At 40.2% G+C, this 24992-nt stretch overlaps 1 protein-coding gene across 1 annotated transcript in view; it reads right to left on the reverse strand.

Annotated features, from left to right (window-relative positions):
• Positions 1-24992, reverse strand: part of grip2b (glutamate receptor interacting protein 2b) — a 170675-nt gene that overhangs the window by 27014 nt on the left and 118669 nt on the right. The window contains exons 2-9 of the mRNA XM_061070247.1: positions 14938-15015; positions 10239-10374; positions 8653-8798; positions 8015-8101; positions 7609-7684; positions 4265-4410; positions 3708-3855; positions 2294-2463 (exon numbers count right to left, since the gene is read on the reverse strand). Coding sequence (XP_060926230.1) covers positions 2294-2463; positions 3708-3855; positions 4265-4410; positions 7609-7684; positions 8015-8101; positions 8653-8798; positions 10239-10374; positions 14938-15015 — 987 coding nt within the window. The remainder of the gene's footprint in view (positions 1-2293; positions 2464-3707; positions 3856-4264; positions 4411-7608; positions 7685-8014; positions 8102-8652; positions 8799-10238; positions 10375-14937; positions 15016-24992) is intronic.

Below are 24992 nucleotides of genomic sequence, written 5' to 3' on the forward strand. Positions count from 1 at the left end.
ATTAACTTTATAGTTTTTTTTTCCACTTCAAACTAGAATAAAAGAAGAATAGAAGGGTGGGAGGGAAGAAGAACAGATAAAACGGGAGACAAGAGGAGAAGGGAGGGATGTTTGAGGGGAGGAGATCTGTATTAGGAGGAGAGGAGAAGAAAGGAGGGAGAGAGGGAGAGAGGGAGAGAGAGGGAGAGAGGGAGAGAGGAGGAGGTAAAAGGCCGAGAGCAGCTTCTGAGGTGTAATGACTTTAATGAAATACCATCCTGCCGCTGCCACTCTATTTTCTTCTCTTTTTAACTTTCCCTCGCTCCGTCTTTTTCTGCCGCCCCACACAAATTCCAAAAGAAGTGGCCCGAGGTTTCAGTCTAATTAAAAAAATCTAGAATTCCTCCTCTTTATTCTCCGTCTTTTCAGCCTTTTTTCTTTAATCCTGTCGTTCTCATCCTCTCTGCGTTTGTCTAATTAGGTCAAAGAAAAAATGCAAAAAAATAAAAGACAGAGGAATCAGTTTGTCTTACTTATGTTAGGGGATTAAAAATTGCTGCTTTATCGCAGGTCCTACATGTGTGTGTTTCTGTGTGTGTGTGTGTGTCCTTAAGCCGTGAGGCATTAACCCTGGATAATAAAACATCCGTGGGCATCAGCTCCCTCCTGTAAATCCACTGGCACTAATTCTCCTGCAGAGGAGAAGTCGTCGCTCGGCCGGGGGGGCAGAAAACCCGACGTCAGCTAATTAAACACCAAGTCGCCGCTGCAGCCAAGATATTCCTCGATCAGTGTTCGGCTTCGTGAGGAGGAGCGAACAACGACATCAGGCTACGTGGGATTATCTCTCTTTTCACATGGGCGACTTAATTGGGGTAAAAACTCCAACGTTAACCTGGCAGCCATTTTGATTTGCTCTAATTTTGGGCCGTGGTTATCCAGTGTGACAGCAGAGGAAGAGGTGATGACGTGAGGATTTAAAGTGATGCTATAGGACCTCCAGCTCTATTGTTATGCTGATGACTGCAAACTCTTCCACCTAAAGGTATGAATAGTTAAGTATAAAGTAACTTTAGACCAAGGCCCAATGTTTGGATTCAATCAACTTATAAACACTTTGAGATTTTGGTCCCCAGAAGGTGTCTGATCCATGAATTTTTCCCTGAGAAATCAGCGAATATGTCTGAGATCTTGGATCTGCTCATTGATTCAGCTTCTTTGACTTCTTACAAATCCTTTCACCAAGTTTCCTCTGATCTTGGTTACTACAAACTAAAGACTGGGGTGAAAAGGGATTCACTTGATGGGATCTTCTTCATGCTCCCTCCCTGCACAACGTTTCGAAGAGGTGATGACGTGAGGATTTAAAGTGATGCTACAGGACCTCCAGCTCTATTGTTATGCTGATGACTGCAAACTCTGCCACCTAAAGGTATAAATAGTAAAGTATAAAGTAACTTTAGACCAAGGCCCAATGCTTGGATTCAATCAAACTGCACCAACTTACACACACTTAGAGATTTTAGTCCCCGAAAAGTTTCAGAATCACAAATTATTCCCTGAGAAATCAGTGGAAATGTCTTAGATCTTGGATCTGCTTCTTGATTCAGCTTCTCTGACTTCTGACAAATCCTTTCACCAAGTTTTCTCTGCTCTTACTAACAAACCAAAGACTGGGGTGAAAAGGGATTCACTTGATGGGATCTTCTTCATGCTCCCTCCCTGCAAAATGTTTCACGGTCAATTTGCATTAGAAGAATTTTCCAATATCACGCCTGACTTTAATTATTATTTTTGTCGAATCCAGTTATATATTTTAATGTAGCACAAAACTGTGTCAAACACCCAGTTTATAACCAGGGGCCGTGAGGAAAAGTGCACATGAACATAAAACACCTAAAACATCCCAAATGTAAAATGAGATTCTTCTCTCCAAAGCTCTCGGGCAGAGATCAGGTGAACAATCTGAATAATGTACGTTTTTAAAATAAGTTTGGTGACTCACAAATTCTGTTCATTTCCATGTAAGTGGCACTATAATGTTTCCGGGGGCATTTTTAAAGATAAACAGTTTCGTACAATTGAAATAATCTTGTATCTCTATGTGTATATATCAACGTTTTAAAGCCACATTCTGACCCAGAGTGACTTCAAGCTGAGGGAAATCTTTATGGCGTCTGTTAAATTAATGAGTTTTCACACAAACTGCATCGAGTGGGTTCAAAGAGCAGGAAAAAAATGCAAATGTGTCTCCAGGTGACCTGCTCCGTCTGTCTGTGCAAAATGAAGGTAAACCATTTTAAACTGCATCCACCTGTGTCGTGCTGTTTCCCAGCGAGCCTGGTTTGATGGGACGGGAGCATTTCCAGTTTGACCAGTTCAGTGGTGCTGGCGATGAGCTGCGTGGCCTCCAGGACGGTGCAGTGCTCCGTGGACGTCCCGTCGATGGACAGCAGGTGGTCCCCGGCGTGCAGCGCTCCACATCTGCAGAGGAAGAGGAAACAGCTTGAGCCGGAGCCGCTGCTCTTCACCCGCTGGACCAACCCTGGACGTGATGAGAGCTGAGTGTGGACACCGTGTGGGGACGAGCGGTGAGACGACCTGGACGTCCACAGTCAAACCGCTCCGTCCACCGAGGTTATTTTAGGGCTCGTGTATATTTTAGAGCCAGACTGAGGCCTGGGGCAAAATCCTGTCTCCTACTGTCTGCGTGAGTTACAGGCCTGAGTGTGTGTGTGTGTGTGTGTGTGTGTGTGTGTGTGTAAGAGACAGAATATATACTGTGCAGATACACCCACTCGCTGTACATCTGTAACCCAAGGTCGATGACCACATGGGAAAAGAGAGACACGTGGCCCATCGGCCTGAAGACACATTACTAAGTCCTCTCTCTCTTTTATAATGTGTTGAGTATTTTAGTTTTTTTTTTAAATTACAGTCAATGTGATTATGAAAATTAGCAGATTAAAGGGACTCTTACCTTTGTTGCATTTGAGAATTACAGCACATTCAAATCATCCCGCCTTCCTCCAATGCCCCACCCCCTCGTTCCCATCCGCGGTGTTTTTTTGAAGAAACTTTATTTACAAGCAGACTTACGATCTACTGCCTCCGCGCACGCACGTGAGTTTTTGTTTACCAAAGCAATGGATTCGGTAAGTTATATACATTTACATTCACATGCCTTGATGACGCGGGCCCGAATGCGCCACAAGAAGCAGACGGAAAACCTGCATGTCCATGCAGCAAACAGACAGGTCTGTCGGCCAATAAGGTCCTTCGGTCCGAAGAATTTTATTGGTTGAAGTTTTCACTAAATATTATGAGAGTGAAATAATTGTTTGTTTTTACTCCTGGTGGGTCTGTCTTGCATTTTAGAGTGTCATTACCTTATTAATACCAATTTAACCTTATCCAAAAAAAGTGTAAAAATGCAACAAAGGTAAGAGTCCCTTTAAAGTTAGTGACGTTATAAAAAAGCATTGCATTAAGACTGAATCTGATGCTTCCTGTCAGCAAATGTTCAAACAGTGATAAACTTACATGATTAGTGAAAACACTTTTCATAAATTCCTGGTTTGGCCCAAAGAGTTTAATCTAAACCGAATTATCAGGAAATGTCGGAGATTGAGTGTATTCACATGCAGGATCTCTTTGTACAGATTACATTGTGTGTGTGAGTGTGTGTGTGTGTGTGTGTGTGTGTGTGTGTGTGTCTGTGTGTTCACCTGTCCACCACGCTGCCGTGCTTCACCCGGTCGATGACGATGACCTGCTTGTTCCGGTGATTGGCCGACGTCAGCGTGATTCCCAGAGTTGCTCCGGGCGACTTCACGATTTCCACTAACAGCGGCCCGGAGGCGTTCGTCACCGTGTCTGGAGAAAGAAAAGAAAACAATACGATTTAAACATTTTTTGCTGATTTTTTATATTTTGCCGGGAGCTGAGGCTCACGTGCAGATTCAGTGATTTCAGTCTCTACAACAACAACATCCAGCAGTGGAGCTGGAGGGCGTCGGCCCTTCAGAGGATAAATCACCTGATGACCAGAGAGTTTTACCATTGGATTGTGGGAGAGTTAAATTGAACCGATTTCTCCAGAAGAAAGTCAGAGCCGAGCCGGAGGCGGAGGGAAATGTCAACACATCAACTAAACAACCCCTTTTTTTTAAATGTCAGTGGCATTTTAGAAACGTCTAAAAGCTTTTACCCCTGAGCTTTGTGCGCTTGTGTGTAGCTGTGTGTGTAGCTGTGTGTGTGTGTGCGTGTGTGTGCGGCCTCTCACCCATGATGGTGACGTCGTACTCTATCTGGAACAGAGCTTCCTGTCCGCACTGGGCCAACACGATGAGGGCGTCGCTGTGGTTGGCGTTGTGCAGCGGGACGCCGTCCACACTGAGGAGACGATCACCGGGACGCAACGTGCTCTCTCTGGAAATACACACACACACACACACACACACAGACACACACAGACACACACACACACACAGAAGACAGTGATGAACTTCAAAGACTACAGAAGATAATTCACAGCCAAAGAAACCACCCAAGAAGGAAATCAAACATTATTCTCTTTCAGTCACTAAGTTCAAGTTCAAATATTCCTTATTTGTATAACTGGGTACGGCTCATTGCTATAAGAAGGTTTCCTACTCTTCCTGACTCCTTTCTTCAATCCTCAAAGCGTATTCTATACTTTGTTTTTCATCTTTCTTCTACTTCTCACCTCCTCTACCGTGCATCGATCTAATCTCATCCTCCTCTCGTCTCTCCTCCTCTCATCTGCACTTTCATTCCACCTCAGGTACAAACGGAGTTCAGGTGAAGCTGCTGCTGCTTCCCAATGTTCAAACTACTGAGATGGAATCATTGATATGAAATATTTTATTTCAATCGCTTCATTACATGTGATCTAATGTAATTTTAAATTTGGTTAATTTACCCTTTTCTGACAAAAACACCTTCACAGCCTGGATACGTGATATTTTAGGAGCCTCTCCGTGCTGCAGCCTATTTAAAGATATCATTTATTTCTCCTAAAAAGTGGAAATGTATAATTCGTTCATGCAGAATCCTGCGTTAGAGACAGCTGATAGATGCTTCATGCCTGATGCCAGAGTGTGAGTGACGCCGAGCTGTCATCAAACCAGCCAGAAGATGTAAAGTGTGACGCTAATAGCCTTGAAGCTTTTTAACTACACGATGCAAAGCTAAGCTCGGTGTCTCCAAAATGTAGTTTCACTGAAAAAATTTAATATCTGGAGTCAAATAAAAGTCTGATTCAAAGTTTAATGCAGAAAAATGGTGTTAGCCATTTTGTGCAGCGCCATCTTGGTTTGTGAAGCCAGAAGTAACCCTATGTGGAAAGCAAAGGGGGTGGAGCCTGATTGAGAGCTTGGGGACATTCCACCCCCACAACTACACCTGCAACCTGCAACCTGCACCAATCGGGTCTGCTACAGCTGTCAATCACTCGGCCACGCCTCCAAATGCACACGAACAAGACTTGAAACTCGCGATTGAGACGATAAACTCCTCAGGTAAATGTTAACTGACGTTAAAAAGTGAGAATTAGAGTCATTTTCTCACAGACTTCTTCCCTTTCTGGACACATAAAACACATTTTCATATCCAGTCTATGCATTTTACTAGATTCCACACGAACCAGAACATTATTAGATAAGAAGAGATAAGATAATAAAGATAATCTCCCCCAGTTTCATCTAAGATCGGCTCCAGCCTCTCATTTAAAGCTCCATCTCTCCACCCACGGCTCTGACTTCAGTTATAAACCGTTTAAAGGACGTCTGAGAACGAAACCTGCTTCACGGTTTTTCCCCTTTTCAACGAGCTCCCTCTCGGTTTCACATAACGTTGCAGTGAAAGCAGTTTCATTCCGATCCTGTGATGAAAACACCGCGGTGCTCTTGCTGTAATTTTAACTCTCAGTTGGTTTAATGCTTAAAACGTGGGCACCCCTGGGACTCTATGGTTCTATGGATTAAGTTTCTTCTTTCCAATTGGGAGATGAATGGGACATAAAGCAGCGTGAACATCTCATTCGCTTCCCCTGGACTGACCCACATTCTCAGGATGATTTTATTTAAAACGGTGTTGGATGAGCTTCGGGGGGGAAATAACTCAATAGTGAGGAAGAATCGAATCTCGGTCTCGCCCCAGTCCTTCGATTTAAATGTGAACCTGAGGAGATTTACTCCGTTTTTGTTGCTGGAATGTGTTTAAAATTAAAAAAAATCTGCTTTGTTTGAGCTCATTTCTTCTACATTTGTAGGTAAATATATGTTTGATTGACTAATCAGGGCACATTTAATGTTCAAAACTATTTTTAGAAGCTCCGGGATGAATTTTTACAGTGAAACAGTTTCTTCCTTTGATTCTCTGACGGTGCACAGAGCTGCAACGAGAGTATAAATAACTTCTCTTGGTTCTAAAGTCGAGCAGCAACTGATTGAAGCCGCTAAGTCATCAGACCTGTCGGAGCCACAGGAACAACTGCAGCAGCTGAAGATGGGAATTTTAGATGAGAAAGACGTTTGTTAATCTAATGCACACGGATGAGAATTAAAGGAAATATCTGAGTTAATGATTATTTCACCTCCATAGCAGCTTCAGAGTGAGTTGATCTACACTATTTATTTTATTGATAATCTCATTCTGTCAGGAAAAGAACTGTCAAACCTGTTTTTAATAAAACTGAACATATCCATGGTCAATATCCTGAGATACAGTTCACTTCTGTTTAGTTTAATGTAATAAAACAATGTTGTTTTTACAAGAGAAACTTTGCTGTAGATATAAAATTAACAATGTAAAAAAATATGCAGCACGGATGTTTCGTCTTTTTATGATTCAACATTTCTTTATCAGTGTAAATATAAAGATTTTATGTATTGAACAACATCACGGTTCCTTTTGTTGTGTTTTATAAATACACCGTTTTATTTCTTCTTAACCAATAAGGTCTTTTGTTTCTGTAGATGAAGATCTTTTCTCCAAACAAATCGTTTACAGATCTTATTCCAGATAAATAGGAAATTTAAAAGTCATTGTTTCCTTTGCAGGAGAATATCTTATTTTAGTTTCCCATTTTAAACAGGATGAATGTGCATAAAGTCCCTCTTTGAATCCACAAAAGGTTGAATCACCGTCGCATTGCATCGTTTCGACCGCCTCAAATCTGACATTTATATGGAGACGTTATGGATTATTGCCTCGACATGAAGGCTGAGACGGACACATGATGACAACATGAAACGGGATCTGAGCTGATTCATGCCGCTGCAGCTCTGACTAACACACAACTGTAAGACACCAGTGACGGTCACAGGGAACGACACTGTTATCCTTGGGCTTTATGTGCATGAGGGCACAGACAAATCTCCCCCCTCCCCCCCCCAACTGCAGCTGACTGAGCTGTGTGTCCGATTCAACTCGACGGAGGCCTGTGTTCATCGGGCTCTTATTTTTTACTACACATCACTTTTATTCAGGAAAACATCGTCCTTTTAAATCTTAAAAATATCGTCTTTATCTGTACACGTTTAACCATCTGTGTGGTTTTGTGCATTAATGTGCAAGTATATAAACGTGTGTGGTCAGATCTACCTGTCTGCAGGGCCGCCTGGCCTCACGTAGGTGACCACCAGGGGGCGTGATCTGTGCCAGTCCTCTTGTGAACCTCCTGTCGGAAGAGAAAGGAAAAGTCTGAACTCACATTATTAGAAACCTCCAAATCTTTCATTTAAAAATAAGAGAAACATAATCCAACATCAACATCAGATAAATAATTAAACCACACCTAACAGCTGAACATTCATCAGTTTGATAAGAACGACTTCAAATGACAGAAACCATCTTAGAGAAAAAAATGAAACTACTTTTTCATTGTTACCTGCTTCGTACTTCGACGCTTTTATTTTCCCGTTACTTTTACAAAGCAGGACAATCAATCAATAATATTCATACACTCCCTTCCATCATACAGGAGCTGGTTTATTTCACTGACGGTCACCTCTCATCACGAAGCCGAAGCTGTTCCCCTCTTTGTGCAAACAGATGTCGATTGTCTTTGATATGAGGCCTGAGGTGCTGTCTGGTGCTGGGAGAGGGAGGAAGAGAGAGAGAGAGAGAGAGAGAGAGAGAGAGGGAGATAGAGAGAGGAGAGAAGGGGAAAGAGAGAGATGGGAAGGAAGAGATGATGACAATTTTCTAGTTTGCTTCTCCTGCTGTTCATATTCATTGAATTCTAGATGCCAACGGAAAGTGTCAAATTAAAATATAACTACGAGCCGAGTTACTGCAGAGATGCAATGAGATCAATAAGTTAAAAGTTTTCCCGAAACAAAAACTGAAACATTACAGACACGACTGGTTTATCGTCGATAGGAAACTAGAACCACAGACAGGAAGGTGTCACATTTCACTTTTTCCACTTTTACAGCAACTCTACGCGTCTTGATCGCAGCTGAACTGACACAAATCAGCCGGCTGCATTTCATAAACCCCAGATTCCAGGAAAACTGGATTCACATTTGGACGATTTGGTGTCACTGGTTTTACATCCAGAGCCAAAGTTCAGAGCCAAAGCTGAAACGAGTCCTACTGGAACTAACTGTCTCCGCCCTGAAACCCTCCGGTGGTCCGGTATACCTGTAGGGGGCAGCTCGTACTCCACCTCCAGCAGAACTCTCTCTCCCACGTTCTTCAACAGGCTGATGATCTCCTCGTGCCGCAGCTTGGTCAGATTGATGCCGTTCACAGACTTGATGTAGTCGCCGACGTTCAGCTGGTCGCTCCTGAGCAGCAAACACGTGAAGAAGATGGAAGTGTGAATATCAGGTGTTTTATAGTCATGTTTTACTTCAAGGAGCAGTTTGTAATCTTCACTCCTGAGCATATCATTCAATTATTAGTGATTTATTTTACTCTGAAAACTTTTTTTCACTGTGACCTTTGACCCCTGGAATCTAATCATCTAATTTGTGAGTCTAACTGAACATTTATATTTATACCTCTACTATAAATCATATCATATTATATATTATATACTGTACTATTTTTATATACTGTGTAACAATAACATTACCATCATATCATCAGTACTATTACCATCATCTTGCCACTGCACCTTATCTACCTATTTATCTTGTGTTCCTGTTTTTATTCTTTCTACCTCAATATTTTTTATTTTATTCTATTTTATTGTATTGTATTGTATTGTATTCAAATATACCGGCTGCTATGACGACATAATTTGCCTTCGGGGATGAATAAAGTAATCTATCTATCCATCTATCTATCTATCTATCTATCTATCTATCTATCTATCTATCTATCTATCTATCTATCTATCTATCTATCTATCTATCTATCTATCTATCTATCTATCTATCTATCTATCTATCTATCTATCTATCTATCTATCTATCTATCTATCTATCTATCTATCTATCTATCTATCTATCTATCTATCTATCTATCTATCTATCTGTCTGTCTGTCTGTCTGTCTGTCTGTCTGTCTGTCTGTCTGTCTGTCTGTCTGTCTGTCTGTCTGTCTGTCTGTCTGTCTGTCTGTCTGTCTGTCTGTCTGTCTGTCTGTCTGTCTGTCTGTCTGTCTGTCTGTCTGTCTGTCTGTCTGTCTGTCTGTCTGTCTGTCTGTCTGTCTGTCTGTCTGTCTGTCTGTCTGTCTGTCTGTCTGTCTGTCTGTCTGTCTGTCTGTCTGTCTGTCTGTCTGTCTGTCTGTCTGTCTGTCTGTCTGTCTGTCTGTCTGTCTGTCTGTCTGTCTGTCTGTCTGTCTGTCTGTCTGTCTGTCTGTCTGTCTGTCTGTCTATTCATCCATCCATCCATCCATCCATCCATCCATCCATCCATCCATCCATCCATCCATCCATCCATCCATCCATCCATCAATCTATCAATCAATCTATCTATCTATCTATCTATCTATCTATCTATCTATCTATCTATCTATCTATCTATCTATCTATCTATCTATCTATCTATCTATCTATCTATCTATCTATCTATCTATCTATCTATCTATCTATCTATCTATCTATCTATCTATCTATCTATCTATCTATCTATCTATCTATCTATCTATCTATTTGTGCTAAATTTGAAGACATTTCTTCAAGTTGCTCGTCAGATATCGTGTTCACAACAACAGGACCACTCTAAATATAATGCCTAATAAATAAATATTAATCTCCGATGGTGCCTGGGGTTCACTCACCTGGCCGCCAGCCCCCCAGGCCGCAGGTTCGATACCCGCGGCTTCCCATCCTTGTCGGTTCCTCCTGAGATGGTGAGGCCGAGTGTGCTGCCTTCTTTCTTCACCAGCTCCACCATGGTCACCCCCCGCAGAGCTTCTAACCAAAAACACACACACACATAAAGACGGATATACACACACACACACACAACACAAACAAACACAACACAGGCGAGGGGAAGGACGAAGGACACACACAGGAGATACAGCAGAGAGAGAAGTGGTTAGAGGCGGCTCTCTCTCCTTCCTGATGCCTGGATTAAAGCGAGAGACTAGGAAGATAAACTAAAAGACGTGTGTCTCCGTGTGTCCTTGAGTGAGACACTGATCCTTCATCTGCTCAGCGAGGGAGAATCTGCTGAAACGACTGAAATGTAAAAGTGAAGGTCAGAGAAGATAAGCATCTGTTAATTAGAAATCCTCAGTGTTTCTCTGCTTGAGAAGTTCCTGTCGGGGATGAAAAGGTTAATTTAGAAATATCCAGGAAAACGAGTAAATCTATTTTTAGGTTAAAAGGAAACGAGATCATCACAGAGACGTTTCACTCACTTCAACAATCATACACTTATAATTAGGGTTGCAAAGGGGTGGAAAGTTTCCGGAAACTTTCCTGAAACTTTCCACGGGAATATTAAGCACGGGAATTTTGGGAATTTTGTAAAAAAAAAAAAAAACTATGCAAATTAAACGCTGAGCAATAAAACCATCATTCAAAACTCTACTTTTAAAGATGTATGGAATGCAGCACAAGCTGCACGTTGAGTTTCAACCCTCCACTGTGCATTCTTCCATCACATGCACAGATAACTCCCAGCATCCTTCACTCTACAGCAGGGCTACTGAGGCCTGCTGTAGTGTGCAGGACTAGTCAGGTAAGTTTCCATGATATTACTGGGGAAAATATATTAGCATGCTGATTGAGGATTGTTCATCTGTTCATCTAGCCTATTTCCATTCATTTATCCATCAATTGTAAAATATTTTTACAGACTATTCCAATTGTTTGGCTAACTATTTATATCTCTGGCATTGCATGAGTATTTTTTTACAAACTTTTTTCTCATCTTATTCTACAGAACAATGCCACGTGCACTATCTCATGTGTGGAGACATTTCACCCCATCCAATGTAGAAGGAAAGGCTGTGTACATTTGCAAATACTGTGCAAAGACCTATGTTAAGAATGACACAACGATGCAGAAGCATATAGTCAAGTGCCCAAAGTTTCCTCAGGGCTCAAATCAGCCTATGACACAACAAAATGTTTATATTTATGTCTGTATATGACAAGGTAAATACAGTTAGTATAAATTACCCACAACATTTCCAGTTTATTCCCATTAATGCCTGTTAATTCCCGTTAATTCCCGTATATTCCTGTTAATTCCCGTATATTCCCGTTAATTCCCGCTACCCTACTTATAATATAACATCCTTGATGGAAGTAAAGTGACTTGAAATAATACAATTTATTTGCAATTTAAACATGTAATCAAATCAAAAAAATGATTGTAGCACATCCAGTAAAACCTTTTTTCATTCCACTCGTTCCTCTTCCTTGTACCCACAATGCAACTGGAACTCAAAAGCCATATTTTCAACTATAAATAAATACAAATGTAAACAATCTGTTGAATAAACAAACGAATCCGAGAATCATCACATAATCACCCTTTAAAAAACAACATCATTACTGTAAAATACACATGATATAACATTTTTTGATTTGAAACAATTAATCTCGTGACTGAGGCTGAGACGACAGTGAAATCCAGTAAATCCTCTGTGGGCTGTGATAACAAGGATCAAGGAACATCGGACCACTCCGTCTATTTCAACAGGACAAAACACTTCAGGTACAATGCAACAAAATATTCCCCAAACACTCAATTAAACCAGCGTATGAACAAAGGCATCGCAGCAGTTTCTATGAACTGCAGCTTTTCCTCAGACTGAGGTAAACAAGTTAATGGGTTGACTTGGGACCGATTCAAGTTCCGTTCACCTTCATCCTCCGGCTGCTTTGAAGTTAGAGTTCAGGATGAAAGTTCACCGAGACGAGTGGGTTGTGAGTGTGTGTGTGTGTGTGTGTGTTTGTGTGTGTGTTTGTGTGTGTGTGAGTGCACAGATTTCACAGATCTCCACAGCTCAACCTGATCTGGTCCACATCCGCACCACGGCTCCGAAACAGGTGTTAGAAAGGAAGAGGAAGTTAGAGGAAGTTATAACTTCTATAAATCAGCAAATATAGTAAATATTGTACTTATAACGACACGTGTAAGAATCTATAACTTCATGAGAAGGAGAAAGGTTTTCCTCTGAAGTAGCTGAGAAACTTCAGAGAAGCTGTGATCACCAGCACGGATAAAATAAAGCATTTGATCTGTTACTGCATTATCTTTATGGTTATCTTTGGCATTTATTTATTTTTTTGGGGGGGGGGGGGGGGTTGCTGCTGCAGATAAAAACTGATCTGTCATTGGTTCCCAACTCCCGAGCTTTGGTGTGATGGATGGTGATTAGGTAAATCCTCCAGGCAACACTCAGGATCAGTGAGGTGCTTCACAACATACTTATCTGGTGGGTGATAAACACACACACACACACACACACATACACACATTCACACACACACACAAGCAGACACACACCTTTGCACTCATTCATTAATTAGCCCTCGTGCTGTGAACATTTGCATAAAAGCAGCACACCTGAAATGAAACCTGCACAACAACATGCAGAGGCGTGTTGGAACCCCATGCATTTTATAAATATCATTTCTTTTACAACTTTGCGTTTTATTTGCTATTTCATCTCGACACCCTGGATATAATAAAGTTGAAAGAAACCCATAAAAACTAAGGAGAGAACTGTGGAGACGTCTTTTGCTAGTTATAATGACCCATCATGTGGTGAAACAGCTTCTGTCTCACCTACATACATTAAGACATTAAACACATACATGGTAATAAAACATATCCAACAGATAACAAGAAGGAAAGGGCAACAGTGAGACAGATAAAGAGGATGAGGAGGATTAGTTTCAGTAGAAAGAAATGAAGAAGGAGTTGGACTGAAATCCAACCGGAAAATCCATCAAACTTAAATAAGAAACACAAATCATGAAAGTGCATTGACAGCTTTGGGGTAAGAGCCTTTTTAAATGGATTCAGAATGAAACAAAGAAAAACACAATCGAGTTCCTCCTGCAGTTTGAAGATATTTGAGTAATAAACCAGAAAAAGCTGATTCATAAAAATATCCAATCACAGCACAGTTTCATTCATAAACTGAGCATCTGGTCCCAGTGAAGACAGAGGAAAAAAGATCTGCTCAATTTTAGTCTGATTTATGATTCTGTGTCTGACATCAAGACAAGAGGATAGATAGATAGATAGATAGATAGATAGATAGATAGATAGATAGATAGATAGATAGATAGATAGATAGATAGATAGATAGATAGATAGATAGATAGATAGATAGATAGATAGATAGATAGATAGATAGATAGATAGATAGATAGATAGATAGATAGATAGATAGATAGATAGATAGATAGATAGATAGATAGATAGATAGATAGATAGATAGATAAATTGATAGATTGATTGATTGATAGATAGATAGATATATAGATAGATAGATAGATAGATAGATAGATAGATAGATAGATAGATAGATAGATAGATAGATAGATAGATAGATAGATAGATAGATAGATAGATAGATAGATAGATAGATAGATAGATAGATAGATAGATAGATAGATAGATAGATAGATAGATAGATAGATAGATAGATAGATAGATAGATAGATAGATAGATAGATAGATAGATAGATAAATTGATAGATTGATTGATTGATAGATAGATAGATAGATAGATAGATAGATAGATAGATAGATAGATAGATAGATAGATAGATAGATAGATAGATAGATAGATAGATAGATAGATAGATAGATAGATAGATAGATAGATAGATAGATAGATAGATAGATAGATAAATTGATAGATTGATAGATAGATAGATAGATTGATAGATTGATAGATAGATAGATAAATTGATAGATTGATAGATAGATAGATAGATAGATAGATAGATAGATAGATAGATAGATAGATAGATAGATAGATAGATAGATAGATAGATAGATAGATAGATAGATAGATAGATAGATAGATAGATAGATAGATAGATAGATAGATAGATAGATAGATAGATAGATAGATAGATAGATAGATAGATAGATGATGGATAGATTTATAGATAGATAGATAGATAGATAGATAGATAGATAGATAGATAGATAGATAGATAGATAGATAGATAGATAGATAGATAGATAGATAGATAGATAGATAGATAGATAGATAGATAGATAGATAGATAGATAGATAGATAGATAGATAGATAGATAGATAGATAGATAGATAGATAGATTGATTGATTGACTGATTGATTGATAGATTGATAGATTGATAGATAGATAGATAGATAGATAGATAGATAGATAGATAGATAGATAGATAGATAGATAGATAGATAGATAGATAGATAGATAGATAGATAGATAGATAGATAGATAGATAGATAGATAGATAGATAGATAGATAGATAGATGGATAGACAGATAGACAGATGAGGTATCCATACCTGGTATACTGTGTCTTCTCGAGGCCATGGTTTGCTCCGGTCCGGATATATCCTTAGTTTTTCCATAGGGTCCGTCATCTAGAGAGAACAGAGAACATCATAAACGTCCTTCTTCTGTTTAAAGATAAATGTATTCTGTTTTCACAGCGACACAACAGAAACAAATAGTGTAGATGATGCTGCATATCAAGTTAGAGTTGGGGGAAAAGAGTTATTCATGTTATAAATATGAGCTCAAGGTTGATGCTGTTTATCTGAGTCGGAGCTGAAAGTGATGGCGGCTGATACGGATAGAACTTTATTACAAAATAACATGATTGTTTCTTTTTCAAAATACATCCAGCTATTATCTACACTGCTTTTCTTTAGAGGTGACCTTACCCACATCCAGATGTTTCTAGATCAGAAAACCCATTCAGACATGAGGGTAACATGCAAACTCCACAACGAGAGGCCAGAGCAAAGCCAGGATTCAAACCGGGAACCTTCCGCACCCCCGCTAACTAAATACACAACAACTTAGACGAACTTCACGGTGACACCATCACATCCCAACTTTGTGGATCAAGACAAGAGGATAGATAGATAGATAGATAGATAGATAGATAGATAGATAGATAGATAGATAGATAGATAGATAGATAGATAGATAGATAGATAGATAGATAGATAGATAGATAGATAGATAGATAGATAGATAGATAGATAGATAGATAGATAGATAGATAGATAGATAGATAGATAGATAGATAGATAGATAGATAGATAGATAGATAGATAGATAGATAGATAGATAGATAGATAGATAGATAGATAGATTGATAGGTAGGTAGATAGATAGATAGATAGATAGATAGATAGATAGATAGATAGATAGATAGATAGATAGATAGATAGATAGATAGATAGATAGATAGATAGATAGATAGATAGATAGATAGATAGATAGATAGATAGATAGATAGATAGATAGATAGATAGATAGATAAATATATATATATATATATAGATAGATAGATTGATAGATAGATAGATAGATAAATAGATAAATATATATAAATATAGATAGATAGATAGATAGATAGATAGATAGATAGATAGATAGATAGATAGATAGATAGATAGATAGATAGATAGATAGATAGATAGATAGATAGATAGATAGATAGATAGATAGATAGATAGATAGATAGATAGATAGATAGATAGATAGATAGATAGATAGATAGATTGAAAGATTGAAAGATAGATAGAGCAAAGCCAGGATTCAAACCGGGAACCTTACGCACCCCCGCTAACTAAATACACAACAACTTAGACAAACTTCACGGTGACACCATCACATCCCAACTTTGTGGAACTTGCTGAACTGTGACTTTCTCAACCCAGAACTGCACAGGTAGAAATGTCAGGTTTTTCTCCTCTCGTACGGAAACAAGCAGGCAGAGATGTGCGTCTGCCGACAGTCACTTATCACCAAATGGAAAAAAACGCTAACTTCCAATCTGTCGGACGAGTGACGATCCCTTCATCTGATCTAGAACTGAGTTTGGGGAAAAGAATCACTTTCAACTCATGAATCTTTTCGCAGTTTGTTCTCAATGAGTCACATTGTTTTCCGATGTACGTATTCATGGATGATTTAAATATGATATTCAGTATCTTGCTCAGCCAGTCTCTTTGACTCGGTTTGACAGCAGCTGCGACATCGAGGCTGAAGCTGTTGTTCTGGTTGTGGCTCTGAGGGGGGGGGTGTGTGTGTGTGTCCTACTTTACAACCTCTGCTCCGTCACATGGGTGGGTGGGGGGGGGCTGAGTTAACAATTCATAAGCTCGTTCCCAACTCCTGACAAACACGACTCCAGAAGTGTCATTAAGTTGCATAATAACCAGGAACAATTACACCGCAGCTTCCTGAGGAAAAGTGTTTTCTATGCTCTTCAGCACCTGCAGCAACATTTTAAACCGGCTTATTACCATCGACTATATTTTAATGTCCTGCAAATTACCTCTCCTGCTTTTGAATCTTGTTTAAATTACTGTCACACTCTGTTCCACAGCACAGCCTTCAAGTCTGAATTGTTCTCAAGCTGCTGACGTGTCACTGAGCTGAACCGCAGGATTTAATGCTCCATATTTTAATTGTAATTGCAAACAACGTGACATTTAGGTTCATATGTGCAGTGAATGTGTTTCAGATGCAGTGGGTTATTAGTCCGGGGTGAATTTTGGTCCTTATTTCATGCTCTGAACCACGCGTTGTACGGAAAGATGTCCGACATGTTTCAGCGTCATTCCGCTAATCAGAAATAAAGCCAAAAATACAAACACTGCCACCTTGTGGAAAAGTTGAATATGGAGCCAGAGTCCACACGGTAGAGATCATGGGAACAAGCTAAGACACAGAGTCCGACTCAGCTGTCAATCATGACAGAAAAACGATGACTTGGAAAGGTCAAATCATCTTTAAGACATGTTCCATCTTCCAACAACTTATTTCTCTATGATCTGTATACCTACTATTCAACAGGAGGCTTTTGCCTTCCAACCACATATATATATATTAAACATCATCATATCATATCAAGCGTTAAAACATCTTTTAAATACGCAGCACTTCCCCACTGGTAAACGCTTAGGAATCACTTCTCTTCCCCCGGTGAAAAGGAGGCCGATCTTCACAGAGGTGTAATAAGTTTAATAATTCATAAGTTGTGGATTCAGTTTTGCTTGAAACCACTTTGGCTGAGTGCCTCCTGCTGAGGGGACGTCGCAGACACGACAGACCCCGGAGGCTGCTCATCAACCCCCCCCCCCTCCCCCTCTAAACACACAAACACACACAACACAAACACATGCACACAGACCAACACATGCACCACGCCTCGAGCTGCAGAGAACGATGCATGAACACAAACGGGTTTAGTCCACCTGCAAATGCAGAGACTTTCAAATACACTGAATACTACAAAGGCCAGTCCCCCCCCCCCACGAGCATGTTTAAGGCAATTTGACCTCCTCTCTTCATCTGTGTGGCATCGATTCCAAGAAATAATTGCAGATTTTAAAGAGGCTGGAAAACTCTGGGAAATTATTGTTTTTTTACAATGGGAGAATTCAATAAGTGGGAAACTTTGTCACAAGAGACGTAAAACTTTGTCCTTTTAAAAGAAAATCCTGATGGAGACAAGTGTTTTTCACAACAGTTCTGGGACATTTTTCTGTCTCGAAGCTGTGAATCATCATTACATGTCTTTGTCTCTGTCTCTGTCTCTGTCTCTGACTCTGTCTCTGTCTCTGTCTCTGTCTCTGTCTCTGTCTCTGTCTCTGTCTCTGTCTCTGACTCTGTCTCTGACTCTGACTCTGTCTCTGTCTCTGTCTCTGACTCTGTCTCTGACTCTGTCTCTGTCTCTGTCTCTGACTCTGTCTCTGTCTCTGTCTCTGTCTCTGTCTCTGTCTCTGACTCTGTCTCTGTCTCTGTCTCTGTCTCTGTCTCTGTCTCTGTCTCTGACTCTGTCTCTGTCTCTGTCTCTGTCTCTGTCTCTGTCTCTGTCTCTGTCTCTGTCTCTGACTCTGTCTCTGTCTCTGACTCTGTCTATCTTTGACTCTGTCTCTATCTTTGTCTCTGTCTCTGTCTCTGACTCTGTCTATCTTTGACTCTGTCTCTATCTTTGTCTCTGTCTCTGTCTCTGTCTCTGTCTCTGTCTCTGTCTCTGTCTCTGACTCTGTCTCTGTCTCTGTCTCTGTCTCTGTCTCTGTCTCTGTCTCTCTCTCTCTCTCTCTCTCTCTCTCTCTCTCTCTCTCTCTCTCTCTCTCTCTCTTTCTCTCTCTCTCTCTCTCTCTCTCTCTCTCTCTCTCTCTCTCTCTCTCTCTCTCTCTCTCTCTGCTGAGTGTTTCGATGTTTGAGTTTTCAGCAGCTGTAACGTGTTTGTCACAACAGAGACACTACGGAGAATAACACACGATCTGCTCGCACTAATATTCTTTCACACACATCAGCTTCACTCTGACACGTTTTCCTCTTAAAGACCCATTTTCCGCTGCAGCTCTGATATAAATTAACCTCTCCTGGTGAATAATTTGAATGCGATTAGTCTAATGACTGCTGGCGCTGTCGGCTTACTGAAGAGATTGAGCTTCAGCCGAGGAGTCGGGCCAGAATGTTTACAGCGCGTGCGTCTCCTCATGCAGAGATGCTAACGACCTGAGCTCGTGCGGCGCAGGTTCTACTGACGTGAAGATGGATGATCTCTGAAGAATGAATGAGAGATAATAGCACGTTTTTCAAAAAGGCTGCAGTAAAAACTCCAGGTAGCAGTGTGGTACTATTGTGCAGAGAAACACCTGATAACACCTGTCAGATTCACACTTCATCCAGAGACACCTGCTAGGCCTGTGTGTGTGTGTGTGTGTCTGTCTGTGAGTGTGTGTGTGTGTGTATGTGTGTGTGTCTCTGTGTGTGTGTATGCCTGCATGAAGGAAACACTAACAGACATTTGTCTGACACGGCTTCCAGGATTCCCTCAAGCTTTCTGCTAAACCTTTAATGAGACACGCACATTCACGACCCAAACGTTGCATATACATCCACCTTCGAGCTAGAACATCATATTTTAGAGTAACATGCGACTTCTTAAGGCCTAAAGACGCTGTGGAAACTCTGTATCAGTGTTCGAATTACGTTGGAGCCAGAGGGAGCCGAGCTCCAAGAGAGGGAGGACTAGCTCCCATGAAAGCAACAAAGTCAAAAATCTGAGGGGGTCTCTCATATCTGAAGTAGGGGTGCAACGATTACTCGACGTCGTCGACAAAAATAGTCGCCTACGGATTTACTCGTCGATGAATCGTTGGTTACGTCATAGATTGATTGATTGATTGAATATTTATTTAAGCCTCGGAAGACACATTGAGGGATAAGACCCTCATTTTCAATGGTGCCGAGGGTACAATAAAAAAGTTGATACATTAAAAGTTAATACATTGAATAAATAGGAATGAAATAAATATGCATATATATATACACAGTAATACAAGGTATAAAACAATTTGTCAATAAAATACTATGGCCAAGTCAACTAGCAGTTACAGTCACTGCAGGAGAAGTCAGCTGTACATGAGACCAGACTCCAGAACTCCGTCAATGAAACAAATGAGCGCAACTTTAAAGATTTTTGGACCTCATTCCAGATGTAGGGTGCTTTATAACAGAAAGCTGTCTTCCCCAAGTTGGTCTTAACACGAGGCAGATGTGAGAAAAGCCAGCTCTGGGAGCGGGTATTGTGGGTATTAGAATTCCAGCTGATGAGAGAGGAGAGATATAGTGGCAGTAGCCCAATGATTGTTTTGTAAATATAAATCTTCCAATGACCATCCTTTTTTTCAGACAGGGCTGGCCAGCCAACCTTGTTATAGAGAGTACAGTGGTGTGTGCCATAGCGGTCTCCTGTGATAAAACGCAGAGCAGAATGGTATACAGCATCCAGAGATTTCAGTGTGCTGTGGGATGTATTTCCATAAATTACATCACCGTAATCTAAAACTGGTATAAAAACAGACTCAATAATGCGTTTTCTGGCTTGGAAAGTGAAACAGAACCTATTTCTATAGAGAAAGCCCAATTTTGTTCTTAGCTTTTTTACGAGTTGACTCACATGTGGTTTAAAATCGAGCTTCTCATCAACCCAAATGCCTAGGTACTTATAGCTGGTGACCCTTTCCAGAGTGGTACCATTTCTAGAGCAGAGTTTTAAACTGTTAAAATCAGTGCTTCTAGCGCGTGTTTCTCGTGCCGTGCAGCTGAACTAAAAGTTGTTTTACCGGAGGTGCTGATGGAAGTAGCTGAGGAGTGAGCCATCTCGCTTCCTTCCTATCTCTGAAAGTCGCGCATGTGCAATAGCGACGAAACATGGACCAATGTCGGCGTCCGCTGCCGCGCGCAGTCGCGCACCAGGAAGTAAAAAGTTCGGGAGAACTTCACTCTTGACATGGCCCGAGAAAAACTACCTGCAGTATCTGATGCGGCAGACCTGCTCTGCATGGAAGCAGGACACGCGCGTGTGAGGAGGAGGAGTCACGTGTGACATCGTAACGGAGACGATGCGGACTCGCCTCTGTCAGATAGCCTGTTAGCTAGCTTGCTATCTGTGCGCAGGATTCTAGAATCCATTACAACAATATGGTTTAAACTTTTTTTTTAACGAGTTTAAAAGCGTTATGTTATCCTATTGCCTGACAAACGTCTTTTTTTAATCACAATTATTTAGTCCGAAGAAGACTGTAGTTTGGTTTGTGGATGTTTATATTGCTGTTATTTTCACTGTCATTTTTGTTAACAGGAAAAATGATGATACTTGATTTTAAATTAATTTGTTTCTATTAGCACTTTGCCTGTCCTTGGTTTTAAATGGTCAAAAACTTGATTTTTCTTTTCTTTTGTGTCAGCAGAACCCTTATATGCAGCAAAGTTTATTAAAATACATTTTTTTCTTAATTGTCTTTATTTTCAGTCACCACATGCCTCGAACAACCTCAAGCTAACTTTAAAAGCTGTTTGCTAAATAAGAGCAGTTGAGAATTTGTGTCATTCATAATCCGATTAGTCGATTAAACGTTTCAATAATCGGTGACTAATCGACTATCGCAATACTCGTTAGTTGCAGCCCTGATTACAATCAATAATATATTGAAATAATTCAAATAATTCTGTACAAAAATGTCTGTCTGTTGTGTGCGTGTGTCAAGTTATATACAGCCTTTGCCTACCGTGCGCAAAAGCGATGCTCGCGCGTAGGCTATTTAATTATATAACCAACTTTTTTATGAGATAGAGACCCCCCTTAGAGACAAAAAGATAATTCGGACCCTGCTCTGTATGCACATTCCGGAATTAAACAGACTTCGTCTCTGTTGTGCAAAGTGTAATTGACCAAAGAATGTTGGACTATCCCTTTAAGGTTTGTGCGTTGACTCTAGATCAGCGCATATTTTAAGGAGAATCCTCCGAAGCTGCCACTGAGTCTATTTGCACAGACACACAGTGGAAACACGCACATACATATGCATCGAGTTATTTCACATTTTGCCTCAAGGTCACCGGGGACAAAAAAAACTGTGGCCGAAAAAACAACACCCACGAAACACGACACAAAAGAGACACATCTAGAGTGTGAGCATGCTCTGATAGATACTCAGGACGATATCAAATAATTACACAAACGCATTCAGACGCACAATCTCTGTTTCCCTTTATCTGTCTCTGCCTCACACAAACACTCACGCTCGCTGCCGGAGGGCTCGGCTGTGATGCTGCAGCCGGGATGACCTTACGTTATCTGGGAGGTGGAGTGACACACACACAGCAGACACGCACACGTCGCTCCATTCTGCGTGGACATTTTAACAATAGTAATAATAATACACTTTGTTTGTGTAGCACCTTTCGTACAAGAAAAGCAGCTCGAAGTGATTCACATCTACAGACACACAAAGCTCAAAGGGCATTTTATAGCCACGGCACATAAAAAAAAGATCTTACACACTTACACACAAACACACACACCCACCCACACACACACACACACACACACAATAAGATGTTTCTGCAAGAAAATTTGTTCAGTAGTTTTTGTTTAATCCTTTTACGAGTCAGACAAATGGCAATAAGTTTAAATTAAGCAAATGTAGCCCTGGTCACAGCCTCACTTTAATTAAAGTATTGATATGCAGAGGAAGCAGAAACCTACAGGGCATCAGAACAAAAGGTTACATTCAACCTACACTGAGGTTTTTTAATTTAGCATCTAGACGCCTGTCAGGATTCCGGGATGAAATCATCGTTTGACTTAACCCGGATTCACTTCAGAGCAGAAAGGGTCAAAACTATCATGACGCACCATGTCGAGGAAAAGTGTTCTGACCTTTCTAACATTTTTTTCCCAAGCCTCTGAAAGAAGTTAAAACTTGATATTTACGACAGTATTTGCAATGAGTAGATTCACAGGTTGGTCCAAATGGAAATGTGTGATTTCTAATTATAATAAGTGGGAGAAGGTAAAGTTTGAGCAGTTAAATAAAGCAAAATAAAAATTTTACAGGACAGTTTACAGCAACACAGAACAAACTGAGACATGTGCCTGTGGGTCATTATTTAAACATGCAAACATGGCGTAAATAACTTTCCTCTATGTGCTTCAACCAGCTCTGGAGATAACGGGGGGGGGGGTCACACTATTTTCACACTTTTCATTTTGGGGATCAGACGCTGTAAAGTTTGGGAATTAAACCTCACAAGCTTCAAGTGTTCTGAAGTCCTTACTTCAGCTCTGCTAAAAAATAAAAACCTTAATCCTCTGGACGTTAGAGTCACTGTGAGCTGTTTCTCAATATTTGTGTTTCTTTCTCTATTGTCCTGTGCTTATTGTTTCCCTCAGCCGATACCAACAGCCCTCTGGAAGACATTTTATTATTTGTATTTATTTATTTCTTCTTTTTTTTGGACTGAAGGTTGGAAGAAAACTATTATACGCCTGGAATGTTTTTTTTTTCTCCTGCCACAATAAATCCTAAAAACTTTATTTCCCGGCACAAACAGTCTGACGTCCTAAAAACTATGATGTAGTTCACTGTGAGCGACGTTCTACTGTCCATGTTTATAACTGCAGAACTGAAGCTGAAGAAGGAACATGAACAGGTTTTCCTGAATAGAACCACATGATTCACAACTTCTGTTATCTGTGTGTTGTTGTTTTTTTAAGTTCTATTTCTTATTTTAGGAACTACAAACAGTAAATTGTATTTTTGAGCCAGCTTGAAATAACAAAGGAGCTCTGGGGATGTCCCTACATACTTTTCTCTACTAGATGTTCTGGAAGCAGCAACTAGAAAGTCAGTCAGGAAGCGTTAACCTCCACCAATAAGGCCAACGGTCCCCTAATGAATCCACCCAAAAACTTGATAAACAAAAACACCAGATCCCACAGCGGAGTTTCTGAGAGACTCCAGCTCTCGACTGAATGCTACGGAGATTTCCTGGGTTGTTATGAACGTGTTTGACCTGTAGAATCTCAAGCTGCGTGAAAGATGAACTCCTAAGAAACTGTAGACTCCATTCACCAGAGAGTATGTCTGAACACGGTGTCATGAGCAAAATAATTCCGTTCCTTATCCTTCCTTATTCCTAATTAGGGTTGCAAAGGGGTGGAAAGTTTCCGGAAAGTTTCCGGAAAGTTTCCGGAAAGTTTCTGGAAACTTTCCATGGGAACTTTAGCTCGGGAATATTGGGAATTTTGAAAAAAAAAAAAATATACGCAAATTAAACGCTGAGCAATAAAAACATCATTCAAAACTCTATTTTAAAGATGTATGGAACGTTGAGTTTCAACCCTCCACTGGTCATTCTTCCATCACACGCACAGATAACTCCCAGCATGCTTCACTCTACAGCAGGGCTACTGAGGCCTGCTGTAGTGTGCAGGACTAGTCAGGTAAGTTTCCATGATATTACTGGGAAAATATATTAGCATGCTGATTGAGGATTGTTCATCTGTTCATCTAGCCTATTTCCATTCATTTATCCATCAATTGTAAAATATGTTTACAGACGATTCCAATTGTTTGGCTAACTATTTATATCTCTGGCATTGCATTAGTGTTTTTTTACAAACTTTTTTCTCATCTTATTCTACAGAACAATGCCACGTGCACTCTCTCATGTGTGGAGACATTTCACCCCATCCAATGTAGAAGGAAAGGCTGTGTACATTTGCAAATACTGTGCAAAGACCTATGTTAAGAATGACACAACGATGCAGAAGCATATAGTCAAGTGCCCAAAGTTTCCTCAGGGCTCAAATCAGCCTATGACAAAACAAAATGTTTATATTTATGTCTGTATATGACAAGGTAAATACAGTTAGTATAAATTACCCACAACATTTCCAGTTTATTCCTGTTAATTCCCGTTAATTCCCGTTAATTACCGTTAATTCCCGTATATTCCCGTTAATTCCCGTATATTCCCGTTAATTCCCGTATATTCCCGTTAATTCCCGTGGAAA

This window comes from Limanda limanda, chromosome 4 (assembly GCF_963576545.1).
Source record: "Limanda limanda chromosome 4, fLimLim1.1, whole genome shotgun sequence".
NCBI classification, from domain to species: Eukaryota; Metazoa; Chordata; class Actinopteri; order Pleuronectiformes; family Pleuronectidae; genus Limanda; species Limanda limanda.